Source organism: Phalaenopsis equestris, unplaced genomic scaffold, assembly GCF_001263595.1.
Source record: "Phalaenopsis equestris unplaced genomic scaffold, ASM126359v1 Scaffold000299, whole genome shotgun sequence".
Lineage (NCBI taxonomy): Eukaryota > Viridiplantae > Streptophyta > Magnoliopsida > Asparagales > Orchidaceae > Phalaenopsis > Phalaenopsis equestris.
The window spans coordinates 83,889-106,447 of NW_018164741.1; the positions used below are offsets into that span (position 1 = coordinate 83,889).

The 22,559-nt window shown below is 33.4% G+C and overlaps 1 protein-coding gene across 2 annotated transcripts; it reads right to left on the reverse strand.

Annotated features, from left to right (window-relative positions):
• Positions 1-165: 165 nt before the first annotated feature.
• LOC110025454 (50S ribosomal protein L19, chloroplastic-like) lies at positions 166-17,320 on the reverse strand. Of its 2 annotated transcripts, none has more exons than XM_020725939.1 (5): positions 17,129-17,320; positions 4,666-4,790; positions 1,261-1,446; positions 733-819; positions 166-317 (listed from the first exon to the last, which is right to left on the reverse strand). In XM_020725939.1, exons 2-5 carry the CDS (start codon positions 4,762-4,764, stop codon positions 180-182), a joined length of 510 nt encoding a protein of 169 aa, XP_020581598.1. In that variant the 5' UTR covers positions 4,765-4,790; positions 17,129-17,320; the 3' UTR covers positions 166-179. The 2 variants fall into 2 exon arrangements, with proteins under 2 accessions (XP_020581598.1, XP_020581597.1); XM_020725938.1 differs by having other exon boundaries at positions 4,666-4,883.
• Positions 17,321-22,559: the final 5,239 nt, after the last annotated feature.

A 22,559-nucleotide genomic window follows, 5' to 3' on the forward strand; every position in this document is an offset into this window, starting at 1 on the left:
ATCCAACCGGATTTTAAAAGGAAAGAAAATTACAAATAGTAATTATAAATTTGAAATATGTGAGAAAATATTGTAATGCCTCAATAACAGTGAACAAAAATAACGATGATAAAATACATAATCAGAAACATGAAACAATAAAAAAGAAATGAAAAAGAACCCCGATAAAAATTTTTAACTTACAATGGAAAAACAGATTCAACCCCAACTCCAGCCACCAATCTACGCAATCTAAATGTACTATTCAGACCAGCATTCCGTCTCGCTATTACAATACCTTTTAATATCGAAACACGGCGTTTGTTCTCAGGCACCTCCTGCTCAGGTTAATGATCATATTCAAAACCATAACAAAACAATTTATTTACAGAAGAAATGTAGCAGTTAAAATGGATGTATAAAGCTCAAAAAAATTGAGGAATTTACATATGTAGCACACAATTCTTATGTATTTAGTATTTACATATCTCACACCTAAACTTCCATATTTACATACATACCACTTTGGTATTTTAAACATATGCATGAAAAGATGTATTTGACTCTTAAAAAGTGATAATAGTGTTATTTTTTTATGTGATATTAATGATGTAAGTGCTATGTGTGTAAATATGAAAGTTTAGATGTGCGATATGTAAATACATAACAATTGTGTGCTATGTATGTAAATGCCTCAAAAATTAAATGCTTGAAAACAATAACAGATGAGTGAAACAGATATTTATACCCTACCACTTTCAACTGCACAATATAACCAGGTTTTATTTCCAGAATCTCTCTCTCAGCCTTTACTTTCTCCACAGCTTCCTTATCTAATATCTAGAAATAGACGACCATAGAAACCATAATAAATAAGATCTGTCAAAATCTAAGATTATTGACTTAAGATCACATTAAGAGCTTGTTTGGAACAGCATTTTTGGTGCAGTGGCGTTTTGAAAACGCACATGGTCTGTTTGGGTAAACTGCGTTTTTAAAGCTTATGCGTTTTCAAAAAAAGCGTTTTCACACCGCACCTATCTAGATGCGGTGACAACTTTTTGGCAACGGTCTGGCTTTTCCAAAAAAAATGAAAATTTGTAATAACCACCGCACCTAGCTTATCAGCAAATTATTTTTAATCAGTTTATCAGCAGGTTATCAAATAAGTTGTAGCTGTCCCAAACAGACCCTAAATTAGCAACGAATTACTCATGCGCGCGTAAAATTCATGATTTTTAATCATCTAAAGGTCGTCATCCAAGTATAAGAGAGACTTACATTCATTATATGCTTTGCTGTTTTATCAAGTCTCTTAAATTTGATTCGCTGGGGCCGCTCCAAATCAAGTGGTGGATCAGAGGAGCCAAGTGTTGTCATGGGTCTTAATGAAGTATTTTTGCAAACGCCAAGATGGTTTATTGTGTAATTAGACTGCTGTAACTCACGCCTATGCAACTTGCCTTCCTTTAAAAAAAGGTAAAATAAAATAGATCCGCTTACATAAATAAGAACTAAAGAGATAAAAAAGAAGCATTTATTCCATCACAACAACAGCTCCAAAGAGAAATAGTACCAAAATTTTGCTGGAAATTATAATTTACAAGAATATATTTAAGCATTATATGCCTTCCAATGATAGTGAATCTGAGTTTAAATGGACAGCAATGCAGAATCTCAAATTAAGTAGAATGTACACGCTGAAAAAGAAAGAGGAAGCGGATAAAAGTTATTGTATCCTAGAGTTTAGACACCAGGAAAAGTAATGAAATTTAAAAAAAAGAAATTCCAGGCGTACATGCATAAAGTGCAGATATTGTAGAGAATTGAGAAAGAAAATGTATTAACTGCATTAGCCAAAATTGCAAGAAATTATGGAATCAAAATCCACATAGTAATATCAAATTATAAGAAAATAGAAGTTTTGTGGATCATAGCAAAATACTATAGATATTGAACATAAGAACATTGAAATCCAAAGTTAACCCAAGGTGCTAGTCAAATAAATAAATTCCTAAAATTTACAGCATTAACAAAAAAAATTGATGATGTTGTATGGAAACCTTCATGTGCTCAATAAATGTATCATAAAGTGGGCATTGAAAATCTACAATGGACTCTGGAACATTCACGTGATTTCGAAATGGATTTTAAGAAAGTAGAAAGGATAGTCATAAAACACTAACAAGAGATTTTGCATTTTAAGAAATATTTTATGTTCAACTTGAGATTTCCCTTTAACTCAACCACTATGGTTAATTACCCTTCTGGTCAAGGGTGATCGCTTTCAATTAAAGCTAGTAAATAAGCTCCAGAACGCATCGATTTAGTAGCAACAATTTGCATGAAGTGAAAAAGAGATATATTGCTACTGGTAAAAGAATTAGAGGGGTTACCATAAACCAACTAAGATTTTATAGTTTCATCATCTCAGACTTAATGTTTGATCTAATTAATTTAAAAAATAAGTGACCCAACATCACCAAAAATTCCTTAACAGCAGCTAAAAGTTGTTTCGCCAAGACAGCCTCATAAATATGAGACAAAATGTTGTTGAAAAGAATAATTTTAAGTTTATATTTGTTATCGGAGTAACTACAAATCCAATTAAAAACTCATGGTTTTTATTGTCCCAAACTATTATAAATTCTAATATACTTAACTGACAAAGATAGTCAACCCAACATAACCGAATAATCTATATCAACAACCAAGCATTGTCTCGTTCATGAAGGCATCATAAACAGGAAGACAAATCTTGTTTAAAGTAATATTTTAAAGTCTACCTTCTCTACCTTCGCTCATAGAGATTATCGTGCCCTCTCCAATGTGTATCATCACTCACAACAACTAGACTTGGATATTATAAAACTTAAGGGCTTAGCTTGTAACTATAATAAAATATAATTATCATGTCAGGCTAACTACTATGCCGGAGGACATGCCATGCCTTTACTAGCGCAAGAATTTTAAGTGTGACCACATTGATACATTTAATAATCCAATGGCTTTTGTGAGGTTTGGTTAAATTTAAATTTACCACATTTGCCAAATCGGTGAGAATGATGGTTTGATGTGTTATTGCATTAGCATTTTGTTTTCTATATTTTAAGGGGACAAGGCTTAAACAATGCTCTCTCTAGTCATGATTTGCAATTATTGTGCCCATCATTAGGAAAAAAAGCTTGAAATGTAATTCCTTTGGAATTTAAGAGGCATCTTGTGATAGGAACCCTTTGGATTATAATTGACTAACCATTCCACCATGAAGGCTCAAAGTATTGGGAGTCTGATTTTGGAGATGAACCCCTCTGGTTAAAATTTCTTGATAATTGAACTCATCATCGAGATGAGGCCCAAAGTGTTTGCTCTATGATCAAGGGGTTGATTTAGACAATGCATCCCTCTTGTTATAATAATCTAGGAATGAAAGTAAAATTGGAGAGAGGTTCAAAATGCTAACCATTATAAATGGGAGCTTTATTTTCATAATGAACCCCTCAGACTGTTATATTCGAATATCATATTCAATATATGCAGATGACAAATCTCTTAGTTGAAGATAAAGACCATATTAAATTAAAATCTTCAATGTAATCATGAACTTCTTGAAATGATTGGAAATCTAATTTTCTTAGCATTGTTAAGACTTCTCAAACTTGAGAGGCATTAGAACAATAGCTTGACCATTAGGCATGTTGAGTGGGGGTCGACCCAAAATAGTCATCTTTTGTCTTGTTGACGAGGAAGATTGGGAATAGTTCTAAAAGAAGACCATTTTTATCCCACTCAACCCTAAGCTAGCGAAGTGTTGCATTTCAAGCTCAATTTGTTGAGGCCCTATTGAAGCTTCTTAAACGGTTGAAGATATTAATTCTATAGCAATATGGGCATTAAACATCGGTGTGGATGTTAACCCCTCTAGCTATAATATTTCAATAACTTTGCTGCCATCAAGGACTTCTAATTTTTAGACTTGTTACTCAATTTGTCATAAGAAGTTCCAATGATTTTACTAGTGTTTTCAGTTATGATATAGATTCCATCCATTGTAAATTTAAGAGGATTGTACAAAATTGACTTGCCGTTGATGTCAAATCAGAGATTGAAAAGAATTTAATGCATGGTCGATCAAGAGAATATAGCTTGAAGGATTTATTTTTGTAGTCATGGTTTGATCTTGAAGACAAAATATTTATATGCAAATTGAGGCAACGAGTATTTGCATCCGTGGTATGAATCATACAAACTTGTCTTCATTTTTTTTTTTTACATTTTTTTTTTAGGCGGTCTTTTTCACTTCCGATGATATTTGATATTTGTCCAATCCTTAAATTTAGCTTGGGATTATTTCTTTGACCATGTCAGCTCTACTACTTACATGCAGATGATAAGGCCTCGGACAATCATCAGCTGTTCTCAACTCTGTTCTTTTCACAGAGAGGACCAGGATTACTGACAGTTCCTTATAACACAAAACAAAAAAGAAGCACTTACATACATCCTACTCAATTCCTATATTTACATATTAACACCTAAACTTCATCTTTTTATGCATTGGTAAGGCGGTATATATATCAAAATTAAATTTTAGGTGTTAGATATGTAAATACACAGAAACTAAGTGGTAAGTGTGTAAATTTTCCAACATAAAAACATGGAAAGAACTGAATTCAGATTACATACTGTGACTGAGAAATTCTTCGGAAGAAACGCAAAAGAATGATTTCTTTTGTAAATTGCTACTCCTTCAGACATAGTAAGGTTTAGATTCAGTGCTGACATTTTGGTATTCAATAAGATCTCCGAAGCTGTTGAATGAGCAACTTTATGGTTAGCCAGATGATTTCCAAATCCACGACAACTTCTCCAAAACATTTGCATCCTTCTTAATGGTTCAACAACTGAAAAGTAATGATGTTAGATTTGGTATATAAGAGTTCAATCACTGAAAATCCAATTTATTAAAAACAGAAAGTTTATGAATCATTAATGGAGGAACTCAAACAATAGTACAACAGCATATCTTAGATATAAGCTGCAATCCTATTGATCAGTTATCTATTGAAATATCACCTATATATGGAAATTGAAGACTGGATAAACTTGTGATGAAAAGTCTAGGGAAATTACATAGATACCACACAATTCTTATGAATTTACATATCCAATGCCCGAACTTTCATATTTACATACATAATATTCAAATCTTTGACATCCCATAAAAAATAGCATTATCATTAAATTTTCTGGAAATCTAGGAGGATCCGCCTCCTTCCAAGAATGGGCCCAGGCCGACCATTCAAGGAATCATGGATGGGTTAATAGGAGACAATTTGTGGAACTCCTTGATTAGTTTTTATTCTCTCCATATTTACGTTTATTTCAAAATTATTTTATTTCCATATTTAGGCTAGAGATATTTGGAGAGATTGTCAATTATGTGGGAATGGTTTCCCTATATATGTAGTTTTATGGTTGAAGATTGGTAATAAGAACTAACTGAATAATCTCTCCCAAATTTTTCATCATGGTACCAAAGCATTTTCAATTTTTTCGTCTATATCCGCTTCGTTTGGCATCATCTAAATCTCCGATCTCATTCGAAGGCTTCGTCTGATTTGAACGACACTGCAAGGCTTTGAACGGCATCTTCTTCCAGCGTAGTCTGTGTCGATTGAATGAATTGGCATTTTCGGCTTCGTCGTCTGCATTCTGAGACGTCTTCGTCATCATCTGCACTTCAAAAGAAGCTTTCCAGTTACAAGCAAACAAACCCTAGCTCTCCTTCAGCCTGTAGGCCCTTCTCTGCTCGCTCCTAGAGCCGTCAAAGCCTCTCCAACAGCCGTCCAGCAGATGGAATCCTCCCTGCAGTCGTTGAAATCTCTCCAGTCAGCTTGTAGGCCCTCCTCTGCTCCTTATCATAGCCATCAAAATCCATTCCTACAACAAGCAACAACCAATTCACTTATCCATTTACTTGTGAAGTTCTTGCTGAAGTTATAGGAGAAGAGAGTAGAAAGAAGCTTATGATGACTAGAAATAAGGGTACACCAAGTGTTTAAAGCTCGGCTCTATACTCCCATAATTCTTCCTTTGATTCAAAATTCAAAAATAATCATCCCACATGTGACTATTGCAAGAAAATTGGGTATCTGAAAGAAAAATATTGGAAATTCCATAGAAAGCCTGATGATTGGAAACTTATAAATGGAAGGAAAGAACAAGAGACCGGTAAGGTTGATGTTGCAACCACTTCTGAAGGGTCGGCTCGCCCATTCACCAAGGAACAGATTGACATACTAAAAAAACACATTGGGGGTAGTTCAGAATAACACACCAGTCTCATGGCACCAAAATAATATATCATTCTCCCATCTTACCAAAAATGGAAGATTTAGCTTTAGATCATAGATTTAGGAGCTTCTGCTCATATGATTAGAGACACCAATGCTTTAGCCAACTATTAAGAGGCTATACATCTAGATCTATCAGCCTTGCACATGGATCACTCTCAAAAATTACTGAAAAAGAAGATGTAGAGTTCTCTCAGACTATTACTTTCTTATGTTTTATATGTTCCATAGTTGGATTATAATTTAATTCAACAGTAAGCTTACTCAAGATATGAAATGTGCAATTAAATTTCTCACACTTGTAAATTTCAAGTAGTGGATTCGGAAGAAGTGATTGGTAGTGTTGAAATGCATCAAGGTTTATGCATGCTCAACGAAAGTCTCTCCTTAAACACAAGTGGTCCCACCTCTATCTATTCCTCAAGTCTCTAAGACAATTGAGTCTGTCTATTGAGAACAAGTCATGTTATGACATTAATGTCTAATTCATCCTAATTTCAATTATATTGAACTGTTATATCATCATTTGTTTATCAATACAAAATTATGTACTTATCAATATGAGATTTATCGACTTGTCAAACACGCTAGAAATGATTATCCAATGACCAAGTAGAAACCCTCACATCTTTTTTTTCTATTATTCATAGTGATATTTGTAACACTGCCGATGTCGGTCTCAAGCCCGGATGAGAAAAGTGGAGGGTTGCGTTAGGTAGTCGACAGCCAGCGTAAAACTTGTCGAAAAAATCATGACATGAATCCTTTTGATCATTGTGTAAGTGCTAGGGCGTCCCCTGGAAGCGACGCGCTGTATAGCCTGAATACAGTGAAAAGTGTGCAAGGGCCGCTATACCGGCGCCCGTCCATCAAATTCTAAAATAATTTTTTGGGGAAGCAACACTCACTGTAACATACCTTATCAATTGAATGTTTAGTCGAGTACTTAGTTTCAAAACACTGCTTCATATTTCAATGTAGAACTTTCTCCTCTAATCCAACACTTAAAACTTTTTTGGTGTGAATCTTTTGTTCACATCCATTCCCCAAATTGCACAAAACTTGATCTTAAATTTATCAGGAGTATTTTTCTTAGGTATGCCTCCAACAAAAAGGACTATAACCCGTCTGTTAACATAAAATAATACAACCCCATTGATGTCACATTATTTGAAAATCAATCTTAATATCGAAAATTTGATGTTTAGGGGGAGAGTGCAAATGAACATCAATTTTGAGATGTACTTAATGACACCTATGATGCCTGACAACATACCCCTCTCCCACCTAAATCTTTTATCTCCCAAACACCATTGCATAAAAATACCCTACTTAAGGATTGTCCAAGCAACCGAACCTAAAGTTCATAACAAAGGACTTTGTGTGTACACAAGGAAGAAATTTTTTTAGCAAAAGAAAGACAACATGCAAGACAGAACTGCTCAAACCAAAAATCGAGGCCACACCTACCTGAAATCTTGAGTGAGTCTATAACTCATGAGTGATTTCCTTCATCTTATGGTGTTGATGACAATGAAAGTTATAAAAAACATCCGATTCAAGTATATGTAGCATATAACAAGCTATCCTCACCCTATAAAACTTTTGTATCTAACCTTGATGATGTGTAGGTTCTGAAATTCATTCATTAAGCTCTTATAAATCAAGAATGGATAAAAGTAGTTGAAGAAAAGATTCAAGCACTAAAGCCTAATGACAGGATTATTACTAAAATTTCTCAAGATAAGAGGTCAGTTGGATGCAAACAAGTATTCAACATCAATCACAGAATCGATGGTAGTATTGAGAGATTCAAAGCTAAACTGGTTGTAAAAGGTTTCACTCAAATCTATGAACTGACTTTCAGAAAGACTTTGCATCAATTGTGAAATTGAACACTATCAAAGTTCTCTCAATAGCAGTTAACAAAGAGTGGGGATTGCATCAACTTGACATAAAAAATATCTTCCTGAAACATAATCTTGATGAAAAAATGTACATGGAAATACCACCATGACTCGAGAAAAATTTCAATAAACACCTATCATGCAAACTCATGAAGTCTCTCTACGACCTTAAACAAACACCAAGGGCATGGTTTGAAAGATTTGCTAAGACTATGAAACCTCATGAATATTCTTAATGTCAAGTTGATCATATCTCTTCATAAACATACTCAGAGAGTAAGATTGTTACACCGATAGTATATATGAATAAAATGATTCTTATTTGTGATGATAAAAGATAATACTTAAATCAGAGAAGTGTTTGTCACTAAATTTGAAATTAAAGATCCGAGAGCAATGAGATATTTCCTAGGCATGGATGTAGCAAGGTCAAAAAAGGACATTGTTATAACAAAGAGGAAATATATCTTATATTTGTTAAATGAGACGGGGATGATTGGATGCAAACCTACTGATACTCCAACGGATCCCAATAAGAAGTCTAATAAAGGAGAAGAAATATATAATTGTACATAAGGGAAGATATCAAAGATTGCTATGATAACTCATCTACCTATCACATATTAGACCAGATATTGCATACTTTGTCAGTATTGTGAGCCAACATATTAATAACTCAAATGAAGAGCATTTGGAGATGTATATGATCCTAAAATTTCTCCAGAAAACTTCTTGTTATAGATTAATTTTTGAGATAATCAAAAACATAGAGGTAGAAGTCTACACTAATGCAAGTTGTGTTGGGAAACTCACTTACAAAAGATCCACCACAAGTTATTGTTTTTGTGTATGGGGAAATTTGGTCACATGGAGAAATAATAAGCAAGTTGTTATCTCTGGAAGCAGTGCAAAATCAGAATATAGGGCACTTCCCATAGGAATCTATGAAGGAATCTGAATTCAAAATTTATTGAGGAAATTGAGATGTACCTCTAATAAGCCTATACAAATGTTTTGTGACAGTCAAGCAAATATCAGTATTGTCAAGAATATTGTGCATCATAATAGAATAAAACATATTGAAATTGATAGACACTTTATCTCTGAAAAACTTAATGGTCGAATTATACAACAAAGCTGCATTTCGTCACACAAACAAGTTATTAATGTCTTCGTCGAAACTCTTCCCCTAAGCAACTTCCCAGAGTTTAATACCAAGTTTGGTCTACAACATCTACAACCCAACTTGAGAGATAGTGTGAAAATCTAAGAGGATCAGCCTCCTTTCCATGGTGGGCAGAGGCCAAACATCCAAAAAATGATGAATGGATTAAATAGAGACAATTTGAGAAACTCTTTGATTAGTTTGTATTCTCTTCCTATTTATGTTTATTTCAGAATAAGTTCCTTTTCATATTTAAGCTACATGTAATTTGTAAGATTGTAAATTAAGAGGGGATAATTTTCCTATATATGTAACCTTATGATTGAATATTGGTAATAAGAATTATGTGAATATTCTCTCCCACGTTTTTTTTCAATATTTAAAAATGAAATATATATTTTCATGCATATATTTTTAATATCAATGTGTTGTAAATGCAACTATTAAATTTTAAATTTTTGATATGTAAATGAAAAAGAATTGTGTGGTATATATAAATTTACCTAAAAGTTTTGACTAAACAAATTTCATATCGCTTTATCGTTGTACAATCAATCATCCTCAGACAGGCGTTCAACAAATAGTTTTATTATTGTTAGGAAAAAAAATTGTGTTTTGTTAATATGTAAACAATAATAATAATAATATTGACCTTAGTGATCTTAATAAAGTTAATAATAATAAAATATTTCATTTTTACCGTCGCATTAGTAAAAAAGAAGTTGACGAGGTATTAAAGAAAACTAGGGGGTGGAAAGTCTCTAGTACCTGATGATATCCCAATTGAAATGTGAAAATATTTAGGAGATTTGGGAGTTTCTTGGCTTGCTAAACTCTTCAATATTATTTTAAAAACTAAAAAGTTGCCTAAGGAGTCGAGGAAGAATCTTTTTGGTCCCCATTTATAAGAATAAAAGGGATACACAAGAGTGTGCAAATTATAAAGGAATTAAATTGATGTGTCATACTTTAAAATTATGGAAAAGGGTAATTGAATATAGGTTAAGACGTATTGCAAAAATTTCTCATAATCAGTTTGGATTTATGTCGAGCAGGTCTACAATGAAACCTATACATTTATTACGAGGTTTGATGGAGAAGCTCGGAGATAATAAGGAAGATCTACATATGATTTTTATTGATTTAGAAAAAGCTTACAATACGATTCCAAGATATATTCTTTGGAGAGTTCTTGAGAAGAAAGGTGTTGATATGACTTATATTCAAATCATAAAAGATATGTATACAAGAGTTGTTACTTGTGTTCAAACACAAGGAGAATTTACCAAATATTTTCCTATTTCTGTTGGTTTACATCAGGTATCGGCTTTAAGCACGCATTTTTTTTGCTTTAATTATGGATGGGCTTACTGGAAACTTACAGAAGGATCTACCTTGGTGTATGTTTTTTGCTTGATATCCTTCTCGTGGATAAGACGAGAGAAAAAGCTCAGAAAAAACTTGAATTATGGTGATCTACCTTGCAGTCTAAATGCCTTCATTTGAGTAGAACTAAAACTAAATACATGAAATGTAATTCTAGTAGTAGTAGCTCTAGTGACAGAAATGTAACTATGGGTGATCAAATTATTAAAAGGTGTAAAAACTTTAGATATTTTGGTTCTATTGTTCAAAGAGATTGTGATATTGATGAAGATGTTATTCATAGAATTCAAGTTAGTTGGTTGAAGTGGATGAACGTTTCAGGTTTATTGTGTGATAGAAAAGTATCACTTGGACTTAAAGAAAAATTTTATAAGATGGTGGAGAGACCTGGTCTAAATGCCTTCATTTGAGTAGAACTAAAACTAAATACATGAAAAAAAAAAAAAAAAAACTAGTAGTAGTAGCTCTAGTGACAGATAAATCCATACAAAAAAAAGAAAAACACCAACAAATTCCAATAAAAAATTTCCCAAGGAATCAACTTTAGATATTTTGGTTCTATTGTTCAAAGAGATTGTGATATTGATGAAGATGTTATTCATAGAATTCAAGTTAGTTGGTTGAAGTGGATGAACGTTTCAGGTTTATTGTGTGATAGAAAAGTATCACTTAGACTTAAAGAAAAATTTTATAAGATGGTGGTGAGACTTGCAATGCTCTATAGTGTTGAATGTTGGCCTTTAAAAGAGAAGCATAAAACTAAGTTAAGTGTTGTCGAGATGAGAATGATTAGGTGGATGACTGGCTTTACACTTAGAAACAAAATGCGAAATGAATATATCTGTGATAGGATTGGTGTAGCTCCAATGAAAAACACAATTAGAGAGAGTCATCTTAGATGGTTTGGTTACATTAAACGTCGACCATCTAATGATCCGATTAGAAGAGTAGATGTTTTATATTCGACTTATGTTAAGAAAGGCAGAGGTTGACCTAGGAAGACTTGGGCATATTGTATAAAAAATGATCATAATCTATTAGAATTAAATAATATAATGACACTAAATAGGACGTAATGGAGAAAAAATTCATGTAGCCGACCCCACATAGTGGGATAAAGGCTTTGTTGTTGTTGTTGTTGTTGTATTAATATGTAATACTCACACATTCAATTGTTAAAATAAATTATTGCAATTCTTGAACAAAATATCAGTATCTAACTACATACCATAAAAAGGGGAAATTTACATGTGTAGCACACAATATCTCACACCTAAACTTCCATATTTACATGCATAGCACTTTGGTGCTTTAAACATTGGTGCATGCATAGCACTTTGGTGCTTTAAACATAAGCATGAAAAGGTGTATTTGACTTTTAAAAAGTGGTATGAGTGCTATTTTTATGTGATATTAAAGATTTTACGGTTATGTATTTAAATATGAAAGTTTAGGTGTGAGATAGGTAAATGCATAAGAATTGTGTGTTACGTATGTAATTGCCCTAGAAAGTAAACGGAGATGCATAGGGCCTCCCATCAAATCTGTTATTAATATTTTGTAGATCAGTTAATGCCATAAGGATATGTTATGTGTAGGCAAGCAGAGCTTAAGTAAAGATCTCAAATCAGAGGTATTTTATTAGGTGCAATAAGAAATTTGATGTTAAATAGAACAATATTGACTTCAGTCCTGAGAGATGTGTTTGCAAAATGATAATTAATTAGAACATAAACAGAATATACAATAAATAAAAACATCTATTATCCATTATTATCAACACATGCTAAGAGCTTCACATGAAATTACCTGGTATTGAACACAGATCTATCGTTAGCTCATTGAACTACAAGTGTCAGCAGTGCCATCTAATATATATGTAGCCTGCTTTTGAAATTTAATCATTATTCGTGAGTCATTCTTGTTACGAATAATATGTGGTTCTATAACAATATAAAAAACCTAAAAGTAATACCTTTTAACCTTTCCATCTGATCCTTTCACATTATCTGTTGGTGGCATCCAATGCCATTTTATACAATTTTAAAAACCTTAAATTATGTTGGAAAGTGCTTGGAAAATACTATAGTAAAAAATTACTATTTAGTAAATACATTTTTACTACTAATTTATATCCTCATAATTGATTATAATGTTCTCCATGCTACCTTTCTTTCATATTAGTCCTCCTGGGCGAAAGAGCCTAGAAATTGAGCAATAAGTTCTTGTAGATATTAAGAAATGAATGTGATATGTATTAAAACCCATAATAAATCAATAATCTGAAAGACTTTTCTCTTCCAATATGTCAACAGAGATGAGTTAATTATAACCATGTCGGGTCCTCTCTCGTTTCGATCAAGGTTTCTGCTTCTAGTTCATACCCCTAAAGCTACCACTCATATGAAAGTTGATAGCATACTCACCGCACTGCTTAGCCTAGCTTCGACCCAATAGAAGTTCCTTTTTGTTTGCATCCCCATTGCGCCACATACCATGTTTTGTGTACACCTCTTCCCCACTCAAAACTCAACATTTGAGCTATTTTAGTTGCCATCCCACCCCCCCCCCCTTCCACATCTCTCTAGCTACAACATGTCCACCCACAAAGATTCTATTTTGCATCATGTACTTTTTTCTTATGTTGCCTTAAGAAGCACCTTCACCGTGCTACAACTCATTTGTTGTCGATCATTAATCGTCAATAGTTAATCGCTTGCATACAACAATTCATTGCAACAATCTTTTGCACGTAACACATTAACCCCCTTCAATTAGAAGCATTATCTGTTGGTGGCATCCAATGCCATTTTATACAATTTTAAAAACCTAAAATTATGTTGGAAAGTGCTTGGAAAATACTATAGTAAAAAATTACTAATTAAAAAAATACATTTTTACTACTAATTTATATCCTCATAATTGATTATAATGTTCTCCATGCTACCTTTCTTTCATATTAGTCCTCCTGGGCGAAAGAGCCTAGAAATTGAGCAATAAGTTCTTGTAGATATTAAGAAATGCATGTGATATGTATTAAAACCCATAATAAATCAATAATCTGAAAGACTTTTCTCTTCCAATATGTCAACAGAGATGAGTTAATTATAACCATGTCGGGTCCTCTCTCGTTTCGATCAAGGTTTCTGCTTCTAGTTCATACCCCTAAAGCTACCACTCATATGAAAGTTGATAGCATACTCACCGCACTGCTTAGCCTAGCTTCGACCCAATAGAAGTTCCTTTTTGTTTGCATCCCCATTGCGCCACATACCATGTTTTGTGTACACCTCTTCCCCACTCAAAACTCAACATTTGAGCTATTTTAGTTGCCATCTCACACCACCCACCTTCCACATCTCTCTAGCTACAACATGACCACCCACAAAGATTCTATTTTGCATCATGTATTTTTTTCTTATGTTGCCTTAAGAAGCACCTTCACCGTGCTACAACTCATTTGTTGTCGATCATTAATCGTCAATAGTTAATCGCTTGCATACAACAATTCATTGCAACAATCTTTTGCACGTAACACATTAACCCCCTTCAATTAGAAGTTCTTGCATCAGTCGTTGTTCTTCCCATTATCACATGTGCTCAGTGCTTCCTACCTCCATCATGCAATGAGTCTTTAGTGATAAACAATCATTGTCAACTCAGAGCCTGCCTACAATAATCCCTTGCATCACTTCTTTGCACATCACACATTGGCCCCCCATCTTTAAGAGCTCTTGCACTCACTTATCAATCCTCCAACCAACACGTGCTCAGTGATTCCTAGTATTGCTCATCCCTCTTTAAAGCCTAATATCTCTAACTATTCAACAAAAGCAAACTCCTTCCCTGTGGCCCTCCTCAGTATGATGAGAGAACTCAATGGTAGTTTTCCTAGGGTATTTTAGGTTTACTTTAACTAGATTTCCTCTAATATTATACCGATAGTCATTTGTGTTTAAGGTCAGCACTTCCTATGGGCACAAGTCCTCATAACTAATTACCCCTCATGTATGACGATGGAGGCAAAACCAACCAATATATCATGATTCTTTCAATCCAATAGACCAAGTATGTTAATGCCAAAATGTTTCGAGGCACAAGTCCCAGCGAATCTAATGAGTAACCAATGGTTGTATCATCTCAAAAATCATGAACTTATTGAGGTAAAAAATGCATCGAAGATGTTTTTTCGATGATGACGTCAATTTGTTTGATGGCAAAACCTCATACCAATTTGACTAAATAAATTAGAGTCACAAAGCATGCCCGCTTGCAATTCATAAGTACTATACATGGCTAACCTGAGCTGAGTGGCATTGCATGAAAATTAATAATTCACAAGTTTTAAAATGACTCAAACAAATAAGCCTAAAACACAGATGGGGTTGATGGATTTGTGTGATTTTAATTGATGGGATTGATTTTTATTGGTGGCTTATCAACATGAGGCCGGAGTGATTTTAAATTAGGTATGAGTATTCAATTATTGGTAGGCATGGATTAAGCAGAAAAGGTTATAACCATTAAAATGCCAAAACTAATTGGGATGGAACTTTTATTCATTGAAAGACCTGTTAGTATAGCTTACAACATCAAGAATAAGAAAAAATCAATAAAAGGTTACAAACTTATTTCAAATGTAATGATAAGGTTCAATTAATTAAGTTGGTATAATGAGCTTCATAGCTTCATGTTGGCCTGGTTGAATGATTCAAGGCTTAAATTCAATGCAAGGCATTACGAGGATGTGAGCATTTTTTATTGTTCGCATTAATGATTTATTTTGATTAATATGTTGATTGGTGTTTTATGTATTCATTGCAAGAAATATTCGTCTTATAAAGACCTACAAAGTTGCCACAAAATGAGCCCAATGAAAATGCTACAAGGCCAGCCTATTAATAAAGATGATACCACTCAAATGTTTTAAATTAGTAACATACTAAATCAACATAATTTGATGCTAAGAGATTGTGATGTTTATAGCAATCATTTTGCAAAACATTTTACGTTGCCCGGATGTGATTAGAGGTGCCCCCTCTATCAAGAACTCAAAAGTAAGGCCTTTAATACAAAGTTGAAATATGGATAACAAAATCTTTCGGTGAAAACAAATCAATAAAACCAACTAAAGTTGCAAAAGAACCAAATAGTGAGATTCAACTTGTTCAAACTAGAGCCCATTTCTTAAAATCATATTTGAGCTAAGTTTGAGCTCAATTTGAGTAGTTATGATTGTTCGCATACTTGGTTTGTTTTAAAATCGTGATCATTTGAAATTAGTTTGAGCTCAATTAAAAGTTTGAATCATATTGTGAACATCGAGCAATCACCAAGTAGATTATTTAGAAATCCTTCTTCAAGACAATTCTACTGAAATGCTTGTAAACTAACCAAATGAATGTTATCTGACATAGCTTTTTACTTGATTGAATGCTCTTATTAACAAACAAAATAATTGAACAACTTAATAGACAACTAAACAAATCTTATTGAGCAATCATGAAACAACTTGTTTCAAAAGAAAATGTGAGTTTTATTGAGCCCCGATATCGATTTGCATGTAAACTAACTAAAGGAGCCTTATAAGCATGGCGTGTTTGCTAAGATGATGACATTATCAAGCCCATAAACAAGCAAAATTGTTGAGTAGCTTATTAGTTAATTAACTAAGCGTTACCGAGCTTATTAACGAGTAACTTTTCGAGGAATAAAAACTAGACTTTAAAAAATGAGCTGCCAATTAAACAACTAAAAAAACATTTCAATAAATAGCATGTGCTCACAAACAAACAAAGAATCAAATAAAAAAAGATAAATAAAAGCAGGTCTCCCACAAGTTTTCTTTTTCTTCCTATGCTCCGTAAACCTATGCATAGGTATTTTACATTTGGATGACTTGAGCATGGACTGCGATAGATAACTAATGAAAATATTGCAAACATAGACATGATGAGCACAAGAACAAACATTAATTAAGCCGTGATTTTAGCTTGCTTGCATAAACTCCTATCAAATTAAACTCCAAATTACACATCTTATTTTTATGTCAGTTGTTCTGAAGAAACGTCCCCGGTACAGAGCATCAAGCATTAATAACACGTAAAAGGAACCTGTGGACAATGCAAGGCTGTAGATTTTTCTATCTTTAGGGCTAACCAATATTTAACCTAAATCTTGCTAGACGGTCATTTTGGACAAAATAAAGCCGCGATTTGATCAATCCGTATTTCACGGACTTCAATCTTAAATCCCGGATTCACTGAATCCCGTGAATCGGCGGATTTAGTAAATCCGGGAAGAGCGAAGAGAAAGAATGGAGTGAACAGTCTTACCTTCCTCAATGGTTTCGGGAGGGAGCGGAGCGGAAGAAGCAGAAAGACGGAGTTTCGTTGGTCTCTGTACGCCGCAATCCCGTCGTTGCCTTCCAAGCTAACTCCAATTGCGACTGAATCGCGAGGGGTTCGACCACGAAGGCGACGGTTTGGACGAAACAGGAGTATCAGTCGAATTTACGGAGTCCAATGAAATCAATCACACCTCAAATCCTATTATTCATATATTATTATATATTATTTAAGTGTTATTGATATATATATATTATATTTTATTTAAGTGTTATTAATATATTATTATGTTATTATAGTACCAAATATATTTATAAAACACAATAACACAAATAATATATAATAACACTTGAATAATATGAGAGAAATATTTCCTTATGTTACGGAACAGGACGTGCGGGAAAGAGCGAAGCACCAGAAGAGTGGAGTGATGTAGGCCAGACTTAACTGCGAAGTTTTAATTTATCTTTATTTATGTTAGTTTTATCAATTAAATGAATTGATAATTAATAACCAATTTATGTGTTAACCCATTAAATATAATTAAATAAATTAATATTTATCATTTAATTGCTAATTACTCAAAAAAATATTTAACTTTATTTATTCAATTAATTTACAAGTAATCATTAATTAATATAATTAATAACCATTTTATTATTACTTTATAAATGTTAAACTGCTGTTCAGTAAATCGTTGATTTAGTAATTTTTTTATTGATGATAAATTAGTTTTGTGAATGTATATTTATTAAGCACCATTTTTTCAAATAAATTTTAATTTAATTTATTTGAATTTAATAAACAATTTTATTATTGATATACCACCAACAAATTTTCATCATCAGGCACGAATCTTGATGCAATTTTTTTGAACAAAAAACATTCAAACTTCGATTAAGAGTCATCCTGAACTCCAATTTCAACAAACTTATAATCAAACTGATCGGCTCGATGAGACGGACTTAATAATATGAAAGTCAGTACAATCCGAGTAAAATCAAGCCCGGATCAAATCATTAAACCACTATTGGAGGATTTCTGAATGCATTTGAAAAGTCAAATGGATGTTGAATCTAGCGAGTTCAGTGTCAAATCGAGTGTCTCGATAAGACGAATCCAACGAGCCCAATATTGCTCAATTCTGACATAGTTAAGGCACTCGAATGTCCATCAAACATCATCTGATCAAATTGAGCTCTTCGGACCGTCCGATCAAAATGGTTCATATTCCTGTATTAATTGCACTCAAAACACTATAAATAGAGTCTCACCCCTCACATGAAGGGAATGAGGTTTCAGAGAAAACTTGAGACTTTGAAAAGAAGCTCAAGTCCAAGATCATACTCGTCAACATACTCGTCACCGTCGATCGTCTTCGACCACCACTGACCGTCGACAACCACTTCTGACCTCCGACGACCACCGCCGACCGTCATCGACTGTCATCAGCCGTCGCCGACCTCCGTGGACCACCGTCAACCGTCATCAATCGTTGTCAACCGTCGTCGATCACCGCCGACCTCCTTCAACCACTGCTGATTAGACATCGTCAGTTGACGTTGTAATTTGGAAAGCTAATAATAATTTCCCATATGTGGGACAAGGGGCATCTGCAATCCTCAACTTATAGTGAATTTTTACAAGTTGGTCAGGCCCCGTGATTTTTCCCCTTTACGTATTTTCCACGTAAAAATTTCTTGTGTTATTACAGTTTGATTCATTTTCATCTGAGTGTGTGTTGAATCCTCGCGCAACGCTAAGGCGATAATCAATTACTCTACCGCCACAAATTTTCTAGCACGCATCAATTATAATAGTAAAATAATTATGATTTAATTATAATTTTTTTTCTTACTAACATAACAATCTTCTAAACCTAGAAGTCGTCACATGATTTAACTAGATTTAATAAATCATTTCCAAACAATTTATAGAATTTAGCTGCCCTTAATTTGTTAAATATAAGTTTGTAGGTTTTACTATATTCATTCAAGTTGAAGCTATAATCTCTTGTAAATTATGGGTGTAAGCGAGTCGAACACGAGCGATGCTAAGCTCAACTCTTGTTCGATTAGTTAAAAAAATATCATTATTCGTATTCGGCTCGTTGTTTGCTTAGCGTGTTGAACACGAGCTATTAAAATTTTTTTAAGAAAAAACTAATTTGACAATCCTAGGCTATTAGGGGTGTAAACGGGCCGAGCTCGAGCAGTCTATACCTATCTTGTTAAAATATATCATTATTCGTGTTCCACTCATTTTTATATCAAACTCAAAAATTTGTTTGTGTTTCTCGCTTGCTTATCGAGTTGAACATAAGCTATTCATGAACAATGAGCTATTTTAACAACTCTAATCACATAGTCATATGATGTTAGGGTAGGGCGAGATTTAAATCATGTTATTCATATTAACATATTCATTTAAATAGAATTATTTAATTATTAAATATTAAATATTATTTTATTCTATTTTTAATTAGCACTTCTACTTGATTATAAATTTTTGAATCATTGCAGTCAATTAAATTATTTAAAATAATGCTCGATATATATATATATATATATATATATATATATATATTTATTTCGAAAGTCAAACGCGAACGAACGACACTTTGTTCATGTTCGACTCTTTTATATATTAAGCACAAAAAAGTGTACGTGTTTGGCTCGTTTGCTTAGCAAACGAATTGAACACAAGCTATTTAACGAGCCGAGCACAAATCGTTCGAGAACAATATACTATTTTGAAAGCCCTACCTACGACCACATGAGCAAATGGCCATTTGGTATCTTTATGAAGAATTTATTTATTTATTTTTTTTTTGTTTTGTTTAAGAAAATATAGCAAGCTTGTGAATACCTAACGGGCTAAACGAAAATAATCATAATAAATAATAATCTTTGAGATCTCGAGAACAATGAGAACAAAAGAGCAACACGAGCTACAAAAGCAGCGGGGGAGGTGAAGAGTAAGGGTTTTGTGCTTTAGGATTTTGTTTAGACTTTCATGTTGTGCTACCCAAAATAATATATTTTGAATACATTTAACACTTTAACCCTCATCGCTCCCACGGATTCAGTTAAGGGTGAGTTTGGGGTGGCGGTGTGGCCTCGCACCGTAATTTTTTTTGTTTGACAAAACTATTTTTTGTCAACATTTTTAAGAAACTGTAGCTAAAAGCTGTGTTTTCTCATCAAACTTAGCTACCTATGGTGACTGCTAGAAATTTACGATATGACTTTTAAAAAATATATATTCCTTGTAATTGCCACCACAACTTTTTGAACGGTAGCTTCTTTTTTAGCAGCTTCACAGCTACTTCTTCAAACAGACCTTAATTTTCCTCGTTTCGACAAAATGATGTGCTCAATATCAACTATATTATTTCTTAAGTTATTTTAAATTTGAAACACTTTCAACCAAACAATCATCTAATGATAGCAGATATTGTATAGCTATATATATATATATATATATATATATATATAATCTTCAAATAATCATCATTTAAAATTTAAAATAAATAATTTATGAAATAGTTGAAGCTTTAAATGCATTCATCATCAAATCCTAAATGAGCACTATTGGATCCCAATGTGCCCGCGAGTTACTCTTGAACCTTATTAATTCAAATGAAAAGTGAATATCTAAAAATACAGAAGAGATGTGTTTCATAAACATTATCCGCTGAAATGGATTAGATAAATTACAAGCACAGAATAAAAGAGGGTAAATAGCAAGATTGGTCGAACTCTGGCCTCTTCCCATCACCCTCTTATTATGAGTAATAATCTAGAGCCTAAACGTTATAACAATTGATGCAGAATAATCAATGCATATAAAAATGTCAATAATGCAAGAGATTTGTAGTTTTTATAATGGCATGGACTCGATCAAAATAATCAGCTCTTTATGAGGTTACTTTATACTCTAGTCAGCCAAGTAGGAAGCGTGAAGTAATCGGTCTTTTCGGTTCGTTTAATCCACCAAGTTAGACAAAATGAGGGAGTTTTCTTATCTCCGCTAATATGAGCTGAGTATTTCTCGTGTTCGTGAGTGGCTTGATCGTTCTATATGGAAATAGAAAATAAGTTGTTCTTAAGATTTAGTTGGTGCTTCTTTTTATAATGGGTTTTTGAATCTTACTAACGCGCAGATGTCTCAAGCATAAATGGCCTGGTTCATGTGAACCCAACTATGAAATTTGTGTGGAACTAGGCTAGCTGCTTGTTTTGTTTCTTTGTTATCCGTTTAGGGCTATTTTGCTCTCTTAAGGTAGCAATTACACTATCATTAACTTCTTAAACGAGCATTGATGTTTCATCAACAAATTGTTATCATTTAACATGAATCTCGAGGCAAAATTTTGAATTATGAATATTTTAATACAAATTAAATATCATTAGTACTTTGATTCTCACAACTTTACAGTAAAACTGGTCATCTTGACAAGACAAACCCGATGATACAAAAATTGATCAAATTTAAGTCCAATCAAGGCCAAATCAAACCATTAAAGCCCATTTGAAAGATTAAATTGGTAAACAAACTCTAAATTTTACATATCTATAGTCAAATCGAGTCTCTCGTTGAGAAGAATCAAATGAGTCTATGATCTTGTAATTTTGAGGTCGTCAAGGCCCTAAAACCATCAAATAAATATCATATGATCCATGGATATCAATATGGGTCATCTGATTAGGTTGCTTGAAGTGATATGTGCTAATTGTTTATTTTTTGAGAAAGGCAAAATTGGGTTAATAATTTCAATTTTCTAAAAAAAATACATTATTGATATGCCAGTAACAAGTTTTCGTCATCCAACACGAATTTCGAAGCATAACATGGATCCTGAGATAATATTTTGAGCAAGAAAAGTTCAAATATTAATAAAAAGTCATCAATAGCTCCAATTTTAGCAAACTTATAGTCAAACTGACTGGCTCGATGAGACAGACCTAAAGATATAAAAACTAGTCCAATCCGAGTCAAATTAAGCTCAGATCAAGTCATGAAACCACCATTGAAAGATTTCTGGATATATTTGGAAGGTTAAATAGATGTCGACACTAGCAAGTCTATACTTTAATCGAGCGTCTGGACAAGACAAATCCAACGAGCCCAATATCACTTAATTACGACATCGTTATGCCACTCAAATATTCATTAAGCGTCACATGATCGAAGGAAATTCTCTGAACCATCCGATCAAAATAGTTGATATTTCTGCATTAATTGCACCAAAAACACTATAAATAGACCCTTACCCATCACATGAGGGGACCCTGAAGTCTAGAGGGAAAGTCTGAGAGAAGCTGCAGCTTAGCATCACTGCCGATCATCATCGGCCATCACCAACCTTCATCGTCAACCGTCGTCGACTGCCGTCGCCGACCACTGACCTCCGACG

What these genes read in the sequence shown, in the direction of transcription:
- LOC110025454 (XM_020725938.1), bottom strand. Translation starts at nt 4,863, where the DNA reads ATGCAAATGTTTTGGAGAAGTTGTCGTGGATTTGGAAATCATCTGGCT. An exon ending in CAGCAAAGCATATAATGAAT is followed by an intron (nt 820 to 1,260) that starts GTAAGTCTCTCT and finishes GTCTATTTCTAG; the next exon opens with ATATTAGATAAGGAAGCTGT. An exon ending in ATATTGTGCAGTTGAAAGTG is followed by an intron (nt 318 to 732) that starts GTAGGGTATAAA and finishes TAACCTGAGCAG; the next exon opens with GAGGTGCCTGAGAACAAACG.